We start from the raw sequence: 22,559 nt of genomic DNA, 5'->3' as shown, positions 1-22,559 counted from the left end.
TACATTTTAAAAGAATGACACTCAGCATATCAACCAAAATGCAACCTATTCATCATTCTTCTCACTTCCTCTTGTTGTTGTGAGTAAGGTGTTGTGGGGTGGATAAGGGCTTTTGTTGTGTGTTCCACTGTCCTTCATATTAACAAAAAATTATGAAAAATTATCAGTGCATCAATTTACAGATCACAGACAGCATTAAACATTCGAAACACTGAGATGATATACAAATGATAGGATGGCTCTGTAACACTAGTAAATGAAAGCTGGAACATTTTTATACGTTGGAAGTAAAAATCCACAATTATATCAATGACATTTTCTCATAACACACTGACAATTTCAATTAAGCACTTGTGCAAAAAATTTACACTTTTTTGGATGGATGTAAGTACAGTATTTAGAGAAAAAGTCTAGGCACTGTGGTCAATCTTATTCAGGACTGTATCACTTTCATAAAAGAAAAATTATTAAAATATTCATTAGAAAGTTTTAACTGTTCCAATAATATAGAGAGCAAACTGCAAATGAATTTGATAAATATATACAGTATTACCTTTTCTACATACAATGCATCAGCATCTGGGTGCTTGCTTGCTTCTACAATTCTTCCAACCCTGAAGTCCAACCGTCCAACATCCACAGGAAGATCCTCTTCAGGTTTCTTGCCACCACCTCCCTTTTCTTTCTTCTCAGGTTTATCAGCTTTCTCCTAAAAATAAGCAAAGGCATAAAACAAAGCAAAGCAGGTGAGGCCAAAGACACACTACAAGGAACCTTCAATACCTTTACACTGCACCATGCAAGGCACACTGTAAGTGATAACTACTTTGGGATCTGAAACTAGGATCAACAGATTTTTTTAGTACAAAAAGTAAATTTTCATAATAAAATCACAATTTTTTAAAAGTAAATTGCATTTTTCATAATCACACAAACCTGAGGTCGTTTACATTAGGGATTGCTTACAGCAAAGCTGGAAATGGCTGTTAAAACTCTTGAACAAGGTGGTTAGGCAGTAACTACTGTCCGGTAGTTGGGAGACCCACCTGCCTGGATGTATTGTAAACATTCCAATTTGCCTTTCACCCCAGGTTTCAGATTGAGGGGTGGCATGAGGCAGGCATAATTGTAATGTAAAGGACCTCAGTTTTGTATATTTACAAAAAATACAATTTACTTTTAAAAAAATTGTGATTTGTTCCTACATGATTTACAAACCATTGGCCCTTTACATTAGGAAGACTCACTTGTTGAAGGGATGAATCTGAGTCAGTCTCTGAACTCAATGGAGTTCGCCACACCTGGGCTACTCCTCCTGGTCAAAAGAGTGAGGAGGAGTACCGTACCTCTGACATGTTGATTGGAGTATAGGAACTGCAAGATCAATTGTCAGACTTCTGGACCTTTTTGAATGTGTGAGGAGTTGTAACTCATATGAAAAGAAGCTAGGAAGAATCTTAAGAGTCGGAGGCAGTAAGGCAATAACCTGAAAAGGGTTTGTCTTATTGCCAGGGTCTCCTTCCTCTCCTTGCTAGAGGAAGGAGGGATTGCTTCTATGACTCTAAGGAAGAAAAATAGAAAGGGTGCTCAATGTGTAAGCTTGCTGCATCAGACGCTAATTCCAACAAGTGTCGGTTCGAGTCCCATTCTCTACCTGAAGGAAGAGAAGCACAGCTGACAAGGAAGGAGGAGGAGAGCCCAGTCACTCTCGTAATCCCTCTCACTTCCAGCACTGTACACCTTAGGTGAGATGCTACCTGTCCCCTTATAGGAACCACGTAAGAAAACACAACTTGTTGAGCAGCCACAACAGGTCCAAGGAAGGGGGGTTCCAAGGACTCGTGGGCAAAACCCGAAGGTAGAGAGACATATGTGGCCTGATGAGACCACATCTCTGCTTTCAGACTGACAGAAACTTCTGGAATATGAGGGATGGACCAAGCCATCGACTTCGTCAGCTCTCGGGTGGAGTGTACAGGTGCTGTAAACATCAGCTGCAGAGTACTACCTTCCGATCGTCTCACGAGGCCAGAAAGAAAGACGTGTCCTTAGGCACTTCTTTCTTGGATGAGTTACTACTAGTGCAAAGTCGTCGACATCCAATAGAGAAGTCAAGTCTTCTTCAGAAAGTACTTCTGCACCCTAACAGGACAAAGAAGCCGCTGATCTGGATAATCAATTACAAAATCAAAGGGGGAGGGGATCATGAAGAACTCAAACCTGGCAACAGGAGCCAACGGGTTGGGAGTTCGCTACGACATCCGAGAGAGTCAAGCTACTAATCCCATCCCTTGACTGCTCACAGCAAAGAAGGTCCATGAAGATCATCTATCCTCTTCTCCAATGCCAGAGTGAGATGAGGGATGGTCTTGAGAGTTGGATCTCTGTCTGACGACTCTCCCAAAGGGTGCATGCGGAGTACAAGACAGGAACCCTAAACAAGAGTCACATGCTCCCCAGGGGCCTGAGGTCCCTGGGAGAGCAAGACAAATCAAAGCTTCTCATCAGTAGTCAAATCTCAACTGAAGAGAAAAAGGGCTACTTTCAGGTGAACGACTAGGCCGAATGTGGACCTAAGTCTTCACAACTGAACTGGAGAGAAGCAACTCTTGGCGAAGAAGACAAGGAAGTCCATGGCCTGTTGAAGAGCGGATCTGACAAGATAAAAGGTCATGTTGACGACACCAACCAGTGAAGATGGCTCCAATCCCTGGGTACTGCTGCAGAGGATTGTTAGAGATATCCAGCTATCTCCGTTGCCGCTCGGCAAGAAGCCTATGCTTGCAAGGGAAGCCGGATAGTCTCTGGTCGTGAAGACACAGGGATTGTACTGCCTGAAGAACTGCTTTACTTGTTGCTGACACAGAAGGTCAGGTCAGGGAGGAACTCTTCTTGGTGCCTCAGAAGCAGAGCTAGCAGGTCAAGCAAAAGGCGAAGTCTTCTAGCATTCATCTAAATTTGGGGTGAACACTCTGCTGAACACCTTGCAAATTAGACAAATACGAAGGGAAGACGATGTCAAGGTTGTCCCACAGTGTCAGCATGCATCACCGTAGTTGCCCGTGGGTCTGGTATGATGGAGCAGAAGACCTGCAGACTAGTTGTGCCAGGTGGCAAACAAAAAGATGATAGGGAGCCCTTAGTCAAGCAACCTCTCTGTGAAGAATTGAGTGAAGGGAGCTCTCTGTCCCTGTCACTCTATTCCAGAGGCTAAGCTTGCCTGCCAATACATCCCACTGCCTGGAATGTCCAGTATCTGGCTGGTGGCTCTACAGAGTGCACCACAGTTCACCTGAGCACCTGCAAAGTCAACCAAAGCAACAGGAGGGAAACAAAACCCTCGTTTGTCGACATATGCCACTACTGTGGTGTCGTTGCCCAACAACACCATAGAGTATCCCAAAAAACCAATCTTGAAATATGCGGAGGGCCAGGATACAGCCATGAGTTCCAGGATGTTGATGAGAAGGTACTTATTGTCTCAGTAGCACACTTCAAAGACAACGGTCTTACAGGTGTTTGCCTATTTCCAGGTCGGTGCATCTGAGAACAGAAGCTTGTCGAGAGGAGAACATGAAGGCATATTCAGAGGCTCCTGTCTATCAAGCACCAGCCTAAACACTCCCTCATCCTTTGAGAGAGGAAAGGATTAAGAACTGGAAGCAGATCTCCCTCATTCTCCATGAAGAGAATCAAAGGCGAAGTTGCCTGAGGGGACAGCTTCTGCAGCAACGACAGGACACCAAAGACGACTAGCTCTAGCCGGGCTGGCCCAAAATCAGGAACACGGGAGAGAAGACAGAACGGAAGTTCGATGAAAATTGGCCGAGACCCGGAGGAAACCAGATACTTTGCCTGAAAGATACAGTAAACTCCCGGTATTCGCGTTCTCACAATTCCCTGGATTTCCTGTGTGTGGAACACATCTGTAAATTATTCGCGAAAAATTTGGCATTTTGCAGACTTTTTTGTTGGAAAATACTCACTAATTAGTGTATTTTGATCTTATTTTCACGACTAAATACATTTTTTATGATAAAAAAATTATTTACCAATTTCCATATAGTATTTAGATTAATAATAATAATAATAATAATAATAATAAAAATAAAAATAATAATAATAATAATAATAATAATAATAATAATAATACTATAAGATTAAATAATACATAACTCAAAGAGAGATTGAAACTGGTTTTCTCCCCTCCATTCAGGACGGACCCGACCTCATTAAAGCAAAGACAGATGCTCAGAATTGATACTATTGAAATATGAAAATTATATCAAAGTACTATTGAAATTTTATTAAAATGATATATAAGTCTTTCAAGATGGTAGTACAGTACAGTATAAGTATTTTTAGAGGGTACGGTACGTACTAATTTTCAAATATCAATATTAAGTTTAATAAGATTAAACAATATTAAATAAAATAATAATTCTCTCTCTCTCTCTCTCTTATTTAGATGAGAGAATTCTTCCGACATGTAATATGTGCGTATGTTTCTTTGTATGATAAATAAATGATTTACCTAATAAGTACAAATTTACAAATAATAATAATAATAATAATAATAATACAATAATAATAATAATAATAATAATAATAATAATAATAATAATAATATAATATTTTCCATGCATTTGTGCAGTAAATTTTTTTTTACATTTTAAACAAACAGTGATTCCCAGTCCTTTTATTCTCGACTTGAGAAAGGAGGGGGGAGGGTAAATGTCAATTTGTTGACAGTGTGACATACTGGCTGGAGGGGAAGGGGAGTGTTGCCCACAGAAGCTCATAGATTTCAATCTTTTGGTATAGTAACGCATTATTCTCTCTCTCTCTCTCTCAGGAAAAGATGTTTGTTGTGTGATTGTGTTCATTGCTTCTGTCTAGGAAGGGGAAGGAGCTTGGTTGGGTGACTCGAGCAAAATGAACTCCTTATCCAGGGAAAAAGCATTCACCTGGTCGAGAACGCCCTTATAGCAAGCAAGGACTGCGGCAGTCCCAACGAAACTCCTGCAAGTGAAGAGTTATTTACAGGGGATGCCGTGGTCCTCTCCCTGAGATCACTGTGCTGATGAATCGGCATGCAGATCTCTGCAAAAAGAAAATCAAGGGTGTCCACATCTCGAAGAAGAAGACCCTCAAGTCCTCCTGGGGCACGACACTCCTGATCTCTTCTCCTTAGAGGGATAACCTCGCCAGAACCCAGAACACCATCCTCAACTACTCAGATGTATGGCGAGCCGATCTGAGAACTGAGCCTGAGACGTAGATCCTTGTAGCTGAACTCCAATAAGAAACAAAACTCGTTGTAGTCCTATCTATCAGGCTCACATCCCCCCAGGAACTGAAAGGGTTTGAGGGAAGATGGGAGGAGAAAAAGCACTTTACCTGTCCTGCTAGAAGAACCAGCAGGAGAGGCTGACCGTGGGCAATCATCAACCAGAGGTGATGAAGACAGCAAGGAGGAAGGAGAGCACTAACATCACAGCGAAGCGCTAACCTGAAGAGAGCGAAAGTTCACTTGAGCTGAGTCTCCTGAAGGAAGGAGAACCTCGACAGCATTCGGTTCGCCAAACCAAGCGATCGATCAGGGGCTGGATGAGCGGGCCAGGCCAAGCCAATCGTAACTGATCAAGTAAACGCGATCGGTGGCTAGGCGAGCAAGCAAGCAGGGCTGAGCCGAACCGAGCTGGGAAAGCTCGGTTCTCGGCTACCGTGAACTAGCACTGTCCTCAAGACATGCTCTAATCTCCTTCAAGGCTGAAGTCCCTCAAGAAGAAGGTTTAAAGGGGATTCTTGTCTGCTACCCCGAGTACTCGGAACCAAGGGTCCGAGACACAAGTTTCAGAGCTGACTGAGCACTCAAAATGAAGCTGGCAGGAAGTGTCAAAACACCTGAATGTCTCGACACCTTCTCTCATCCTGTGCCTAAACCAGACCAGAGTGAACTCCCTAGTACTGGTTTGAGGAGTGGCTGAGATTCTGCAGAATCCTGGACACTTGACAACTCGCTAGGTGAGCGCTCAAGATCCCAAGGAATATGAGCATTCGCTGAGTGCTCGAGATTCCAGGGAGTCTGAGTGCTCAGTGAGACTCCCAAATCTCATAAGATCATTGAGAGTAATCTCCTCTCGGATTCCAAAGAAACCGAATAGGGACATGCACAGAATCAGTCTTAGACGCAGACTTCCAAGAACTGGAATCGAGAGCGTGGCCTCAAAAGGTCGCTTACTCGGCCTTGAACACAAGACCCCAATGGGGAATGCGAATTGGTTCCTGACCCCAAGGGGCGGGAAGAGCCAAGTGAGAGAACCCACTGCCTCTCTGGAGAGAGGTAGTCCCTTAGAAGTCCCGCAGGACCTCTGAAGGGAACCTCCTCCTTGTCTCTCTAGGCCCTCGAACCCTCGGGACCGTGACACCAGGCTGGGAACCTGACCGAGCACTGTCAGTACTGGCAGGAAGAACTGAGACACTTGCATGTCTTGTTTTCTTTTTCTTGCTCTGTGCCTGAACCGGGACAGTGAGAGGTTTCCCCAACACCAATTTCAGATGCACAAGACTCCGAAGATTCTCGAGCACTCTGTGTGACTCGAAAAAGTCAAGCACCCAACACAGCACCAGTCTAGGAGTGGAACCCCTAGAATGGCGACAGGAACGCTCACCGAAGTCTGAGTGCCAGCAACTCTCAAAACACACAACCCTTGGGTAAGCAATTAGGTTTCCAAGCCCTGAGGCATCTTAGGCCGATGAGAGATCCTACCTCCCGTGAAGGGGAGGCTGCCCTTATCAAGCCCCACAGCTGGCGATCCTCAGAAAAGGGTCAAAGCAAGAAGATAGTGAAGATAAAGTTGAGGCAACAGCAGGACTACATCTCACCAGGACTTCTTCAGAATCTCTTCTCGACATCTTGTACAAGGATCCAGGTGGGCCACCCGGAACTGCGGGGCAGCTAAATCAGGGCGCCAACTTAGGAGCAGCCCAGGTCTTGAAGCAACAGAAACTGGGCGTCAGCACCTAGAACGACAGGAGCAACCAGGCAGCTACCGACTGATGCTACGCCAGGACCAGAAACTTGGACCACAGGTACAAGAGACAGTAGCATCGTGTGAGTGAAAGGCAGACGGACAGTGGTTGCCTGCAGGAACTAGGTTGTCCCCCCATGGTTGATCTTTGCTCAATAGCAAGGTGGACAAACTGAGAGATAGCCAGAAGGAAGTAACAAGGAATGAAGGGGCAGTCTTTAAGAAGCCGTTAAGGTGGATAACTTTGTTACTTTTGGCAACTAGTAACAAACAGCTCCTCCCATCAAACTGTTCAGTGCAGGCAGTGATTTTAAGGGCAACATTCTGCACAAGTGTTGCTTTTGAGTTGTTATTCCCGAACAAGGGGCGGGGGTATGAGGTCCAAATGATGAGCGAAAATTTTAACGCTGGCTGTGACCCAAGAAAGACTGCTTGGGAAAAGACAGCCTTACTGTAAGGTTATCAAAATCATGGGTTTGTATATCAAATATCAAACACATAATATATGTATATACAAAAACAACACAAATGATCCCACCGGGAAAGAAGATCTTAACGGCAATCAGGCAAAGAGCTCTGAAAACACGTCACGTCTGCACAGCATGATCGCCGAAATCAAATTGGAATGTTCACATCTGGGCAGGCGGGACTCCCACCTACAGGACATTAGTTGCTGCTTAACCACCTTGTTCAAGAGCTTTAACGGCCATTTCCAGCTTCGTAACGCAAAGAAATAAAATTCTCCCCAAGAGAATAAAATTCTCACTGAGAGAATGTACATCAAGATCTAAACACATAAGCAAGGTGAAAACTAGTTTAAGCCAGTTGCCTTAGCAACATTAAAACCAGTCTGACACACCATCGGCTAATAATAGTAGGGTTTACAAATATCAGTATGAATCACTATTTTAGAATAATGAAAGTGTAAGCTCAAGAGAAAAACAAGGAGTTGTATTTGCATATATAACATGTTATAATCATATATCAGCAATATCAACAAAACGAAAATATTAACGAGGGTCAAATGGCAGGCAGAGGAAGGCAGCAAATGTCCTCCTCTTCGCCACCAAAAATCAAGTGAATGTAGTCCTCGACTAGTGGTGGGACTCCACCCGTAATCCCACGTGGTTGTAAGTATTTCAGTGTACTTTGTTAGAAAGTTAAACAGCTGTGTTCCAACTGCACTGAAGTAAATTCCTAGTGTAAAAGACTGAGGGTTTGTATATTGTGTAGGAACAAACAACAACAAAGATATGAGCATAACTAAATATACAAAAAATTTAACTTTAATATACAGTATATGACCAGTAGGCCATGATATAACACTAGTTATACAGGCCTCTAGAAATGTGGTGTTGATTAGGTGCCAGGTTTCAAACTATACAGTCATGAGGTCATTGACTGAATAAGACACCCTAGCTCAGTGGTTCTGCTTTATTACCACGCCCCTCTGAGCTGGTCCTTCCTCCAGTTGCATCTATGAAAATTCCTCCCAGATTGTTTAGGAAAAATAAAAAAAAGTCCAAGAAGGGTTTGAGGGATTGGGAGATGTAAATAATGTAAAATAATGGTGCCTAAGAGTCTAGCTAGAAATGGTCCTCAAAGGAATCTAACGTTAAAGGCGACATCTTTTGCATTTTTTTATAAACTTCTGAATATTAGCTCCTCACTCTTGTTAAGAAAATGATATAATTCTAGAATTTATAAATTTTCCCTAGGCTATCCTAAAAATTGCTGTTTTTTTACAGCTAGCGACGTCAGGTTGAGAACCACTGCCCTAGCTTATTGCACACAAGTTACAAAACTGTAGCTTATGGCACACAAGTTACAAAACTGCAGAAAACCAAATTCATTCCTTCATTTTTCTTAAATAACCTAATGTATTCTATACGTACCATCAGTAATATGTGGTACACAATTCAGATGTCAAAATGGAGTGAAATTTGTGGATTTTACACATTTGAAAATTGCCATTCTCCCAAACCATACACAACACTTGCACCCGAGACATCCACCCTTTCACAAGTGATGATATACTAGTTTTTATGGTTCAATTCTCCAGTCAGGGGAGATTAATTTTGAGTTGCCAAGTCATTCACCCAGTAGTTTTAAAAATTTAACTTATGAATATAACAAACTGGCCTACATACACTGGAAACTGTACAATTGAAATTAGTGAAAAAAGCTTAGAGTTTTTATTACTACTGGTATGCATGAAAAAAAACAGTACATTACCATACATTTATCTTGAACTATCAATTTGAAAGTCATTGTCAACCGGTGAAATTCCATTGTACTACTGTGCAGATTTCTAGGTATAAAATGAATATACCACAGAGAAAAAGAGCTTTCAGGAAAGCTGGGGTTCTGGCCAGATCGGAAGTCTTCTCCAAGGAAGACCCACTACCAAAAAAGGTGGATGAAGGATCACTACCACGGAGTCTTATTTCGAAAAGATATCTCCCTGTTAAAACCCCCAGATCTTTGCAGTGGTTTCTTTAAAGTTTCACACAAATGTTTGAGCTCCATTGAATACCAGAATGAAACCTACCTCATTCCATTTTCTAGCAGGTGTCTGCTACCACTCTGTTTTTGTGTGCTTGTGCCCTTTTCTGGATTATTTCACCATTAATCATGTCATTAGCAGCGTATTACCATCTCCAAGTTAAGTACCATCTTATTGTGGGGTTTTGATCGATAATTTGGCTGTATTTGTCTCTTTTCACAATTATGAGAACTTGTTACGGTTTTATGGCGTCCTCTGCAGTCCATAATCGATCGCTGGTGATGAGCCCATCAGTCTTTTCTGTTTGGGGTTGATCTCCTTTGTCTATATGTTATTCATTGCCCCCTGGTTCTCTCCTAAGCGTGGTTTCAGGTCGTTTTTTGAGTTTTACATATTTGTTAGGCCTTGGCCCATTTAGTGATGCCCGCCAGGTTCCCCTAGGCTGGGTTTCCTTGTTTTGTTACTTAGTCTACATTAAGGCTATTATATATTTTATTTTTTTGGCGATGGTGCTATTATTTTGTTTTTTTATATTTTACTAATCAAGGTAGCGGCAGCCTCAGTCTAAATTGGCTTCCCGAGGTAGGCTAAGCAGAATATGAGCACATTTTTATTTATTCTATGTTTTTGTGTGTGATGGTTTTATTACGGGTGTGATCATTCTTGCCTATTATAGGCTAGTATTGTTCCTTCCTCTTGCCTGGCGTGGAGGATCCAGCCGGGTTGAGGAGTTTTGGTTGCTGTTTCCTCCGGGGTGTTTTTTTGGGGTGTCAGAAGAGCACAGCCTTTCCTTCAGAGGAATAGAGTTCTTTTGGTGTGTCTCCTCTGGGCTAGTGCCTTCTTGCCCCCTCTTCTCAGGTCCCAGTTGGCTCTGGCACAAAATTTCTCTTTTTGTTTGCCTTCCTTTCCTTCCCGGTTTTACCAATTAACCTAGGCTACGCTTGGTTCGGTAAAAAAAAAGGCTGTACTAGTCAGTACTGTTGGGATTGGCTCGGTTATCCAGATTCAGAAGTAGGCCTCCTCCCAGTTTTCATTATGCTTGGAGCGGTGTGTCCTGATTGAGCGGGTCAATCATTTCCCTGTCTCCTGTTTTCAAACCTCAACTCACCATTCTTTGTACCCCACCACCCCCTTCACATCCCCAGCTTTGCTCTGAATTGCGGGTTATTTAGATTATTTTTAGGTTGAGGACTATTGTATAAACATTTTTCCCTCCCATACAAAAGACATCGCTGAATTGTATTTATTAACATACATTTTACAGGTACAGTACAATACTGAGTTGAACATCTGTCCTACTTTCTTCCTACCGTCGGGTTTTCTTACTGGGTTGTTATATCATCCGGCTTATGTTATATATCCAGAGCATCTTAGACAGATTCCACTTCTTAGCGGGAAGTCCAAGAAGAGAATATATAGGGACGGATCCTCCGGTCTCAGGAGTGGTTTGCAGATTTTTAACATCACTTGTTTATTTTTTATTGTTTATATATGATATTTTTAATGATAAAATAAAGTTTGTTCATACTTACCTGGCAGATATATATATAGCTGTATTCTCCAAGGTCCGACAGAATTTCAAATTTGCGGCACACGAGTGGTCGGTCAGGTGGTTAGTACCATTCCGCCCGCTGGGAGGGCGGTATCAGGAACCATTCCCATTTTCTATTCAGATTTTCTAACGCCACTGTCTCCTGAGGGAGGAGGGAGGGCACAATATAAATATATATATATCTGTTAGGTAAGGGCATGAACAAACTTTTTATTTTTTATCATTAAATATCATTTTGTTCATGAGACTTACCTGCCAGATATATATATAGCTGAATACCACCTTTGGAGGGGGTAGAGACAGCCAAGAAGTAGGAAAAAACCAATTATTGGTAAAAATTATTTTGGTTCCTTATCTGATGGCGTAGCTGACTGAGTGGTTACTGTCACTCTAGTCTGCTTCTGCTTTACTAGAGACCCCAGCGAGGTAGTGACCTATAGCTGGCGACTTCTAGATGATCTGTCAACGGGCGTGACCACAATGTGACTAGATCATAGCCCATACAAAGAGGACAAAAGAGCATTACTAACCACCTAACCCAACACCTAAAGCGTTAGTTTGCAAAGGATTGGGAAGACTGCACTCCAGTCGACCCAACAACCACAAAAACACAATTCAAAAAAGGGGATAGGATCAGAGTTACCCCTTGTCCCCAAGGTTGCTGAAGCAGCAATGTATGGTCCCAGCGAAAAGCAATTTTCGTATGCTACCTAAACATCTTGCCAAGAGTGTGAGGCAAACACCGAATTGACTTCGCCAAAATGTGGCACTAAAATGTCACTGAGTACCATATTTTTCTTGAACGCCATGGAGGTAGCAACTGCCTCACCTCGTGAGCGTTAACTCTCAACAACTTGAAGTTGGAGTCGTCACAACTAGAGTGTGCGTCCCACGACGTTCCTAATGAAGAATGCCAGTGCATTCTTCGACATAGGTTTAACTGGTTGCCTCACAGAACACCAAAACATCCAATGGACCACGAGTGTCCTGTGTTCTTTAAGGTAGTACTTTGAGAGCTCTAACTGGACATAGAACTCCCTCAGGTTTCCTGTCCAATAAGGTCTGCTAAACCTTTAATTTCAAAGTGTCTAGGCCAAGGGTTAGAAGACCTATCATTCTAGCCAAGAACTTGGGGCTTAAAGAATAGACAGCATTGTGTTCCTTGAAGCCCACATGACGGCCTCGAAACTTCTCTCTCTCTTACGCCAGGAATGCCGTGCTGAGTAACATCCTAAGAGATGCAGAGTGGAGAGGCTCAAAGGACTAAACATCAAAAACTTGAGCATTACGTCCAAGTTCCAAGCAGGGAAATCAGCTGAGGAACCTTGGGCGTCTTGAAAGAGCTCGTAAGATCGTGGAGGTCCTTATTGTCAGACAAAGCTAATCCTCTGTGTCTGAATACAATCGAAAAGCATGCTCCGATAACACTTGATAGTCGGAACTGCTATATCGAGTTTTTCTCTTAAGTAAAGAGAAAATCCGCAACCTGGCTCACAGTAGAGGAAGAGGAAAGCCCTTCTTTCTACACCAACCTTTGAAGGTTGCTCACCGCTAGATATATCCTTTAGATGAAGAACTTCTGGCTCTAGCGATGGCCCGTGCCACCTGGCCAGAAACCCTTTCGCTCTGACCAAGTTTGGATAGTCTGAAAGCAGTCAGGTTCAGAGCGGAGATTCAAAGATATCTCGTGAAGTGGGTTTGTATGAGCAGGTCTGTTCTCAAAGGAAGGGTCCTCGAACGCCTACCAACCAGAAGAGAAACCCGAGAACCAGTGGTTCAAGGCCAAAACGTGGGGGATGAGAGTCATCTCGTCCCTTGTGAAGAGCGAACTTGCGATATGACTTCTCCCAGAATTTAGAACGGGAAAAAGGCGTGAAACATCTATTCCTGTCCAATCCCAGGAAGAGCAACTATCGCAACTGCCCCAGGGTCGAGTACAGATGAGCTTTATAGAGGGAGCCTGCTGTTCTTGAGGTCGTGAAAATATCCACAAGATGGCAACCCCAAAATTTCCAAAAAAATCTTGGCAAACCTCCTGATGAAGGGTCCATTCCTTGCAGGAGTTGATGGTTCAACAGAGCAGGTCTGTCGAACATTTTCGACCTCTGCAACAAAACTTGTGAGAATCGAAATGTTGCGAGCACAGGCTCAAAGAATAATCTCTCTTGCAAGGCTGAACAGGGAACAAATGGTATTGTCCGAGATTGCTAGAAACACGATTGCAAACTTGGACCTCAAGAATTGGCGAGCTAAAAGATAGCCGCCAAATCTTTTGAAGTTGATGCCAGGACACCTGTTCCTCTCTCCAGGTTCCTAACACTTCCTCTCCTCTAGTGTTGCCCTCAACCTGTTTGACGACCGTCCGGAAAACAACACTAGGTTGGGGTTCAGAAGCCTGAGGGAGATCCTTTCTGCAATTCCGTTGGATCGAGCCACCACCACAGATCCTCTTTATATAAGGAAGAATTTCAATTCCTCTTTCAAGTCTTCCTTGCTTTGTCAGTTCTCCAACAAAAAGAACTGAAGAGGCCTGAGATGCAGACTCCCCAGAAAACAAACTTCTCCAGCGAGAAATGGTCCTCAGCAGACTCATTCCTTCCTTCACCTAGCATGTTTCCTTTTCCAAGAAGGCGAAACTTTTTCGTACATAGAAGTTGCCGTTCTTGACGGAGACGCTATAACCCGCTGAATAGATCTGAATTCCCAGACACAATGGACAGTGAGGGGATCAGCCTGTGATTTCTCCACAGACCAGAAGTCCCAGGACTTCACACGAGTTGCAGAGTCAACTGAAGGTCCTCCAGATACCTTAAGCCGGCGGCCTCGAATCAACCAGTCGTCCAAGTAGAGTGAGATCTGGCGTCGACAGATGCAACTGCATCGCAACGTTTTTCATGAGACGTAAACACCCTCGGGCAAAATGTGGCGCCAACAGCATCTGGTGTTCCCAGGCGGTCAACCATCCAAGTACTGACCAGACCCAACGTTGTTTAACTCGCTGATCGGGCGAGAAGCGGTGTTTTCAACGATGGTATGGGCGTTGTGCAGAGTCCAAAGCAGAACTGGCCTGAACTGAATACGTCTAGCCCCAAGACAACCTGAGATACTTCACCGAACGTGGATGAATTGGGGCGTGAAGATAAGTATCTTGAGATCCAAAGATACCATCAATCCCGGGATGAAGGGCTCTAGTATTGACTGCGAGGTCTCCATCTTGAACTTTTCCTTCCGGACCAGTTGTTCCGCCTGTTGACGTCAAGACGGGTCCAGCCTACTGAAAGTTTAGGGACTTGAAACAATCTGTAGTAAAACCCGGGAACACCGGAGTCCAAGATTTGTTCCACTGCTCTCGCCGAACATCTGTTCGAGCAGGTCAAACAATTTTCTGTTTGACAGGAAGGCAGTTGGGAACAAAAACAAAAAAGAGGAGACAGGAAGGGAACAAGTAACCTCTCTCTAACAGTAGGAGGGACCAAACGTCTGCCCCTCACTCTTTCCAGGCTTGTGCAAAATGAAGCCTGGTTGCAAAGGAGTCTGGAGATGAAGGGAGTCACTTGCTACCTCTCTTGGAAGTGACATTCCTTCGGGAAAAACTCTCTCTGGTGGTGCGGGTCTCGTGTTGCTTCCCATGGAAGCCCCTTTGTTATGCAAACATTTAGCTTTTTGTTTACTTTTTGTATCTTGCAAGCGTTATGAAGGAGATGCAGTTTGAATGTCGATAACTTTAGTTTTGAGAAAAACGATATTTTTGCTTCTCTGTGTATTTATTTGCTTGTTACACAGTTTGATGTTTATGACACAAAATAGCCTGCAAAGTAATATAACATTAAATGAAGCTAAATGAAGCGAGTGTCAAAACACGGCTGAGGTTGGCCAGCTGACGTCTTATTAGTCAAGCTCTGAGCTGCTACTGACTGACTGCCACTGACTGCCCTGCGGCAATCCTGTCTTCGTTGATGCATTACTATGTCCACAGGGTTGCCATAGATCGCATTAGATATTATTTCATAGCTAAAAGAAATTACCACCGATATACTGACAATATCATTACATTATATGAAAATGTAATTTGACTATGATAGGTTACTGTTTTGTTTATAACTTCTAACTGTGTTAACTTTTAAATAAAACTTTCTGAGAAGATAGTCAGGATATGTATGATGCCATATATAAAATATCCCAGAAAAAATTTTATTTCCGATTTTTTAAATCCAACGCTCCCCTTAAGACAAAGACAACTGCGAAGGTGGAGAGAGGAGCGAAGGTTGAAAAGTCTCAGGAAACAGATCCTTAAGAAAAAGCCAGAGTCTGATAATCAGAGGAAGAAGAGAGCGAAAAGAAGTTTCTCTTCATACAAAGGCTGTGACGAAAGAGGATGTTCTTCCGCAGCTGGCGGGTCTTGAGTGAGTGGTGAAAGTAGTTCCGATTCGCGATACGAGCGGGAACTCCCACAGAGCGAAGAAGACGTCAACTAGAGTGCATTATAGTAAACATAAAAAAATGTGAACGCTTCACGATTAGCGTGTCATCCTTTGGCGCAGGAGCCATGCTAATCTTCTCTGTATCGTTCAATTTTTAGTATATGTACTGCGAAGCAAGTACTGGCTAAATTAAGAAGGACATCAGATGTTGAAGCGGGTAGTTGAGCGACATGATGAACAACTGGGCGGCGTGTCAACACAAGACTTGAAGCTATCGGCGAAGCGGCGCGGGCGTCATGGCGTGGGCGAGAGGCTTCTGGCAAGTACTAGGCGAGAGTTACAGCGTGGCATGAAGCGTCATGGCTGGGCACCCGGCGTCAAGGTGTGAGGCGCGCGTGAAGCGTGAAGCGCATGCGAAGAGCAAGACGCTCTGGCTCCTGGCGAGACAAGAGAAAGGCCAACACCTCAACTCGGGAAGACGAATATGAAGCCACTAAACACTCTCTCTAGACGACAGACGCTCTGTATCGTTCAAGCAGGAGGAGTGAAAGTCTGTACCTCTTAACAGGCAGATTCGACTCTTGAAAGGTTCATGAGAGCATCCAGCTGTTGTTGCAAAGCCAGCAAAATCTTACAGCGTTGGAGAAGCCACTCTCTCGGGAGAAGGGATGAACCTGAGAGAAGGAAAGGGCGAAGGCGTATACTTCCTTCCACAGGGGAAGAGGCTCTAGCCCTTGCCTTAGCGCGACAGGGGTCGAGTAGAGTGATCATTCGAAAAACACTTTATTCTCTTCTGCAGAGGAATATCCACGCAACTTTCGGGAAAGTACAAACGTCTAGAGAAGAGGGGCGTGACGTCCTCTCCTCTAAGCTTCTCTTAAGAGGGAGAGTCAACCGAGAGCTCCAACCCGTGGCGGGGAGGGCGTGTCGGAGGACGGCAATCCCTTCAGGATGCGTGCCTGAGCACGATCCTGGCAGCCTGGGTAGCGTCATCAGGACCTGCGAAGGGCGCCAGATCGGTGGGAAGCCCCGTAACCCTCATGCGGCTTTCGACATGCCCCCCTCCCTGGCTCTAGCACTAACACTATGCGTTTGAATTGCATTCACTTTAGTTTCAAGAGCACGCATTGACTCCACACGAGAGCCAGGGAATTACCTTCTGCAGCAACAAACTACAGGGTTAGTAATAAATTACTACAGGGTTACTAGTAGGAGAAACCCTGACTGTCCAACTAAGGATGCACTCTAGGAGGAAGATTTCCTCAGCCTATCACAGCTCCAATTTTAAGCATATAGGCTTCCATATTTCTTCCACTCACCTCAGACAATCCCACACATTCATTACCGATTATCATAGAGCATTGAACACCCTTACATATCATACCAAAAGAGTGAGGAACTATCAAAGTCTTCGATAGCCTCACCTTACATTCACCAAGCTACATACTCTGATAGCTAGAGGTAAGACATCTTAATTATAAGAAAAGTCAAAAGCAAAATCAAAAAGCGGTCCACAAGAGCGTATGCCAAGTCACAGATCCAGTCGAATACCAAAAACAACCAAAATACTTAAGTGACAACAAATTTCCCGAAATCCAAAGGCGGAGGAACTGACAACAGGTGTTGACAGTCCGGCGACAGAAAAATCTGAATAGAAAATGGGAATGGTTCTGATACCCGCCTCCCAGCGGCGGGAATGGTACTAACCACCTGACGGCCACTGCGTGTGCCCATAAAATTTAAATTCTGTCGGACCTTGGAAAATACAGCTATATATATCTGGCAGGTAAAGTCTCATGAACAAAATACATATTTATATAAGTGTAATTTATCACGGAGTGAGCTTCTCACTCCGTCCCTACTTTATATATATGCTATTGAGTCGGTTCTGCGCCGGGGTTTCATGCGTTGTTTTACTGGCAGCCCCTTGCGGTGAGTTCCTGTTGTCTCATACCTTTCATTCGTTCGGAGTATTCGGGGGTCTGGAAATAATTACCTTCCACTCTGTGTAATTTGGAGCTTGTTGGCCTGGATTTTTAACGAGGATTTTTCTCTCCACGGGCATTCGGTTGTAGCTGAAATTCCGGCCTTGCGACTGGGTGCTCAAGTGGTAGGTTCATGTACTTTACACTTACAGACTGTGGCTGTGAGGGAGCCAGGGTGCAGCTTCATTGCACAGCAACCTTATGGATACGTAGTGTGCGGACCCACGCTGGTTATGCGGTCGGCTGGGCGACCTGGTATCTGGCCCGATGGCTGTGAGGTTTGCGCCCGGCTTTGTGTGCGGTGTCAGGGCGAGTCGGTAAGTGATAGTTTTCTTCCATACGTTCACTCATCCGAATAGTGTTTATGTGGTTCTCGAACTGTTCTTTCGTTCTGCTAATTGTCCGGTTCTCTTACAGGCGGCCGAGGTCCTCGAAGTCTTCCTTGGAATCCCTCGGCGCTTGGGTGGCTGGGTTTGGGAGGAATGTTCGTCCGGGAAGCCCTATGTCCTCGACACTAAGTTGAGGACCTGCTCTACCCGGCGCTGGGTGGCGACGCAGTGCCAGAAGAGACTTGCCACCCCCCATCATCCAGCAGATCCGGGATGCGACCCAGCCACCCCAAGTGGACATCCTTTATGCTGAAGTTTGGGAGGACATCGCCGCTTTAGACTTGGACCTGGAACCATGAATACGGAACAGGACAAGGTGGTAAGTAGCGAGGTAAAGTGAGGGTTGCGGGCCCCTTTGCACGACTCCCAACCTTCTGTGTCTTCCTTTTCAGGTTTTGTGAAGTCTTCCTCCTTGGGTGATAGAGCTCCATCAGCTATCCCCAAGTTGAAGTTGAAAGACTTCATGGAAAGCGGAGCTTTAAGTCTCGTCTTCAGGAAAGCCTGCCTTTCCCGTCAAAGGCTAGGTCTCAGCACCTGTAGCCTCCGAGCCAAATCTGGTTTCTCCGGCAAGGCGCTTGTAGAGGGCATGCCAAGCCCTCCTGCGCCAGCCTGCCTTTGTGTGAGAGACTTCGTAGCCAGCTCTTTGAGCAGTTCTCAGCAGTCGAGTCTAAGTTTACCCAGATATCAGAGAAGTTGACCAGCCATGACAACATACTGGGCGGAATAAGCTTTCGCCCAGGCGGAGCGAACGTATGCCATCCCAATGTTGGCGGATCTCCCCTCCCCCTTGTGTCGGGGAACCCTTGGCGTTTAAGCCCTCCGGGCTATTCTGCATGAGGGCACCTTAACGGTGGAAGGTCTTGTACGAGGCGGTTGGAAGAACTGGGTTCTTTCCGCCGATCTCTTGCCCCCTACCCGGAAACCGTTAGGCTGACCGGAGGAAGCCAGGGTGCGTTCAGATAAGGTTCCTAGGGAGACAGTGATGCGTCCTAGAGACCAGGCTCAGTCGGCTCTCCCTGCGCGCACTCTGACGGGTGGGCAGGTAACAACAAGCTGGCGCCTTTCAAGGGCAGTTTTACTATGTTAGCCCTGGGTGACAGGTTGCGACTCCCTGTCTAAACAAAGTCGCTCTGCTACGACCAGCGTGCTTGAGGCAATCCTTACCACAGTTAAGGGAAACAGACTCCACATCCCTGGTATTCCCAGGGGTGACGAAGTTTTTTGGACTGACGCGCCGTCCACATTCACTGTTGGAAAGCTGGGCGCCCTTTTGTGCTTCGTCTCAGTTTAGCGAGCAGCTCCCCAAACTACGGGAAGCCTTGCACAAAGGCAGAGTTTGGCCTTTCGGACTAAGCTAGCCCGATCCTTGAACTCCGTCTGCCTCACTGAAGCCACTGCCGTCTCCTGTGCAGACGGCCTTTCTTTCAGGTCTTGGCAAATCCCTGCTGGATTTCAGTCCGACCTGTTTGACTATCATGGCCAGGCTCGAATGCAGGAAATTTATTTTCGCTGATGCCACCATCCGTCACGGGAGCCTAACAAGCTCGTGAAGAGCTCGATCTGGGGGCTAACCTCTTCCCCGGAAGAAGAGGTTACGGATGTTCTTAGAAGGCTACAGGCCAGCAAGTCTGCGCTCGCTGGGGCATTTCTGCCTGGCGTCAAGACCACAGAATCTGGCGGCCCCTAGGCGAGAGGAGGCAAAAGATTCAGGAGGCACAAGGGCCCCATCATCAGACGGTGGTCCAAGCCGTCCCGGTCCTCGGCAGTGGCACAGCCCTCCACCTCAAGGCCCATCCCCAACAAATGTGCTGGTTCAACCAGCCCATTCCCTGCCCGCGCCCTCGTATGTTGCCGCCAGCATACAATCCAGCCTATGAGGGGCAGTGGATTCTTTCACCCGGCCTTAATAGGAGCGCAAGGGGGAAGAGGTAGGGCTCCTTACAGAGGAAAGTCGAACACCACCCCAAGAGGTAAGCCTGGGCGTGGTAGAGGAACAAACCCGCTCCTCCCAATGAGAACACACAGGTAGGTGGTCGCCTGTATTGGTTCAGGGACCAATGGACCTTCAGCCCTTGGGCACACAGCATTGTGTCAGGGTCAGGATGGAGCTGGATCAAAGACCCTCCTCCTCTGACCAGGTTTTACCAGCCACCCTCATCAATCCTGCAGGATTACGTGGCAAGTGCTCAACAAACGAGCAATAAAGAAAGTAAGGCACCTAAAGTTTCAAGGCAGGTTATTCACTGTTCCCAAAAAAAGACTCCGATCAGCAAAGAGTGATTCTGGATCTGTCGCGTCTAAATCTCTACATAAATCGACAAATTTACGCGCGTAACTACGATAAACTCAGTGCGGACTCTACTTCCGTGTGGAGCCGTCACCACCTCTATCGATCTTTCAGGCGCTTATTATCACGTCCGGTTAAGTGCTGAACTTCTCTCCGTTCCTGGGTTTCAGACTCGGGAATCAAGCCTACTCCTTCAGGGTCATGCCCTTCGGTCTAAACATTGCGCCCAGGATATTTACCAAGCTGGCGGACGGTAGTTCAACAACTCCGGTCCCGAGGATATCCTAGCAGCGTGCCTAGGCGATTGGATAATTTGGGCTCCAACAGTTCTAGAATGTCGGAAGGCTACGCCCATGGTCATCAACTTCCTGGAGTCGTTAGGGTTTCAGCTGAACAGAGAGAAGTCCGCCTGACTCGAGTCCCGGTTTCAGTGGCTGGGTCTCCAGTGGGATCTGTCCTCTCACACGTTATCCCTCCCGCCTCCCAAGCGGAAGGAGATAGCATCTCTTACCAGAAAATTTTTGAAAAACCAATCAGCATCCCGCCGGTTAAGAAAGAATCCTTGGGTCTCTTCAATTTGCCTCAGTGATCGGACCTGCTCTTAAAAGCAAAATTAAAAGACATAAACAGAGTGTGGCGAGTCGAGCCAATGTCAAGCTCAGAGACAAGGTCTCCTCTATTCCTCGAATCTTAAAGGCGAGACTGCGGCCTTGGTCCACAGTCAGTGGCCTGTCCAGAACAGTTCCTTCAGTTTCCCCCGGCACTAGTTGTTCACACGGACGCTTCCTAAGCGGCTGGGGAGGATATTCGCCAAAACAAAAGTACAAGGAACGTGGTCCACTATGTTTCAGCAGTTCCATATAAACACCCTGGAAGCTATGGCAGTTTTTCAACTCTAAAGAAAATCCGCCCCCCCAACCGATTCATATCAGGCTGGTATTGGACAGCGAAAGTGGTAGTTCATTGCATCAACAGGGGCGGCTCCAAATCAGGTCGAGTAAACCAGGTGGTGGTTGCTATTTTCTCCCTGGCGAATAAGCACAGCTGGCATCTGTCAGCCACCCACCTAGCGGGGTGCGGGCGTGGTGGCAGATTCCTGTCCAGGCTGCTCCGTTCGAGACGGAGTGGTCCTGGATGGGAATCCTTCAATGATTTGTCGCCAGGTTCGGGTCTCCAAATGGATCTGTTCGCGACGAGAGCAACTGCAAGCTCCTGTTATGTGGCTCCGAACCTGGACCCCCAGGCGTATGCCACGGACGCCGATGACAGTAGATTGGAACAATTGGGAGAATTATCTGTTTCCCCCAATAAACTTGCTGCTGAAAGTATTACACAAACTCAGGACATTCAAAGGTCAACCAGCCCTGGTAGCCCCTATTGGCGAAGAGCAATTGGTTCCCTCTTCTTCAGGAACTGGGGTTGGAGTCTTGATTCCTGAAGCCCAAACTGACCCAGACAGTACAAACCAAGACTGTGTCAGCTTTCTCAAGAATTCAGAATGCCCTAGTTTTATGGACTTTATAAAGTTGTGAGCCCAAAAGGAGCAAACACTGACCCGTTAACACTCTGTTTCTAGAATCAGACAAAAGAGATTCTACTCTTAGACAGTATGACTCAGCAGTCAAAAATTGGCCTCCTTCCTGAAAACATCTGAAGCCCAAGTCATGACGACTAATCTAGCAGTTACCTTCTTTAGATCATTGTTTGAGAAAGGCCTTGCCCCGGCCACTATTACCACAGCCAAGTCAGCCCTGAAGAAGGTATTCTTATATGGTTTTAAAATTGACCTTACAGATTCCTATTTTTCATCTATCCCCAGAGCATGCGCTCGTCTGAGACCATATCCACGCCACAATCGTTACGTGGTTCCTCAATGATGTTCTTAAGTTAGCATCTGAGATTGACAACTTTCAATGCTCTTATCTGGATCTGTTAAGGAAGACTTTATTTCTGATTAAGCAGCTTCAGGTGCAGAATCTCAGAGCTGTCGGCTCTACGCTAGAGGTGATGATTTTGTGAACTTCCTCCCATCCGGAGAAGTCCTCCTTTCCCCTGACCCTAGATTTTTTGGCCAAAATGAAGACCCACAAGACAGGTGGTCCCTTGGAAGGTGGTGCCTTCCACAAGACCAGTCTTTATGTCCAGTTTATACCCATAAGTCTTACCTTTTTAAGAACTCCACAGAGTAAGTCGGGTCCTCTTTTTATCAGGGAGAAGGTACTCTATCAATAAATGCAAAGAAGACAACAAATTTTGTATTTTCTTAAACAAGCCAACCCAGATTCAGTTCCTAAGGTTCATGATATTGAGCAGTTGCTACTTCTATTAATTACTTTCATAATATGGACTTCTCAGAACTCTCTAAATACACGGGTTGGAAATCAC

The 22,559-nt window shown here is 45.4% G+C and overlaps 1 protein-coding gene, 1 non-coding gene and 1 pseudogene across 2 annotated transcripts in view; all 3 read right to left on the bottom strand.

The window, feature by feature from the left end:
- AIMP1 (aaRS-interacting multifunctional protein 1) overlaps positions 1–22,559 on the bottom strand; it is a 95,012-nt gene that overhangs the window by 38,589 nt on the left and 33,864 nt on the right. The window contains exon 4 of the mRNA XM_067095452.1: positions 554–709. Coding sequence (XP_066951553.1) covers positions 554–709 — 156 coding nt within the window. The remainder of the gene's footprint in view (positions 1–553; positions 710–22,559) is intronic.
- LOC136833580 (5S ribosomal RNA) lies at positions 14,019–14,137 on the bottom strand (annotated as a pseudogene).
- Positions 15,588–15,694, bottom strand: LOC136833588 (U6 spliceosomal RNA). Its single transcript, XR_010851528.1, has one exon. It is a non-coding gene; the product is annotated as a U6 spliceosomal RNA (small nuclear RNA).

The sequence above is a fragment of the Macrobrachium rosenbergii genome, chromosome 51 (genome assembly GCF_040412425.1).
Source record: "Macrobrachium rosenbergii isolate ZJJX-2024 chromosome 51, ASM4041242v1, whole genome shotgun sequence".
NCBI lineage: Eukaryota > Metazoa > Arthropoda > Malacostraca > Decapoda > Palaemonidae > Macrobrachium > Macrobrachium rosenbergii.
Note: the sequence above shows the minus strand (reverse complement) of the source record. Positions and strands in the feature narration are given on the sequence as shown.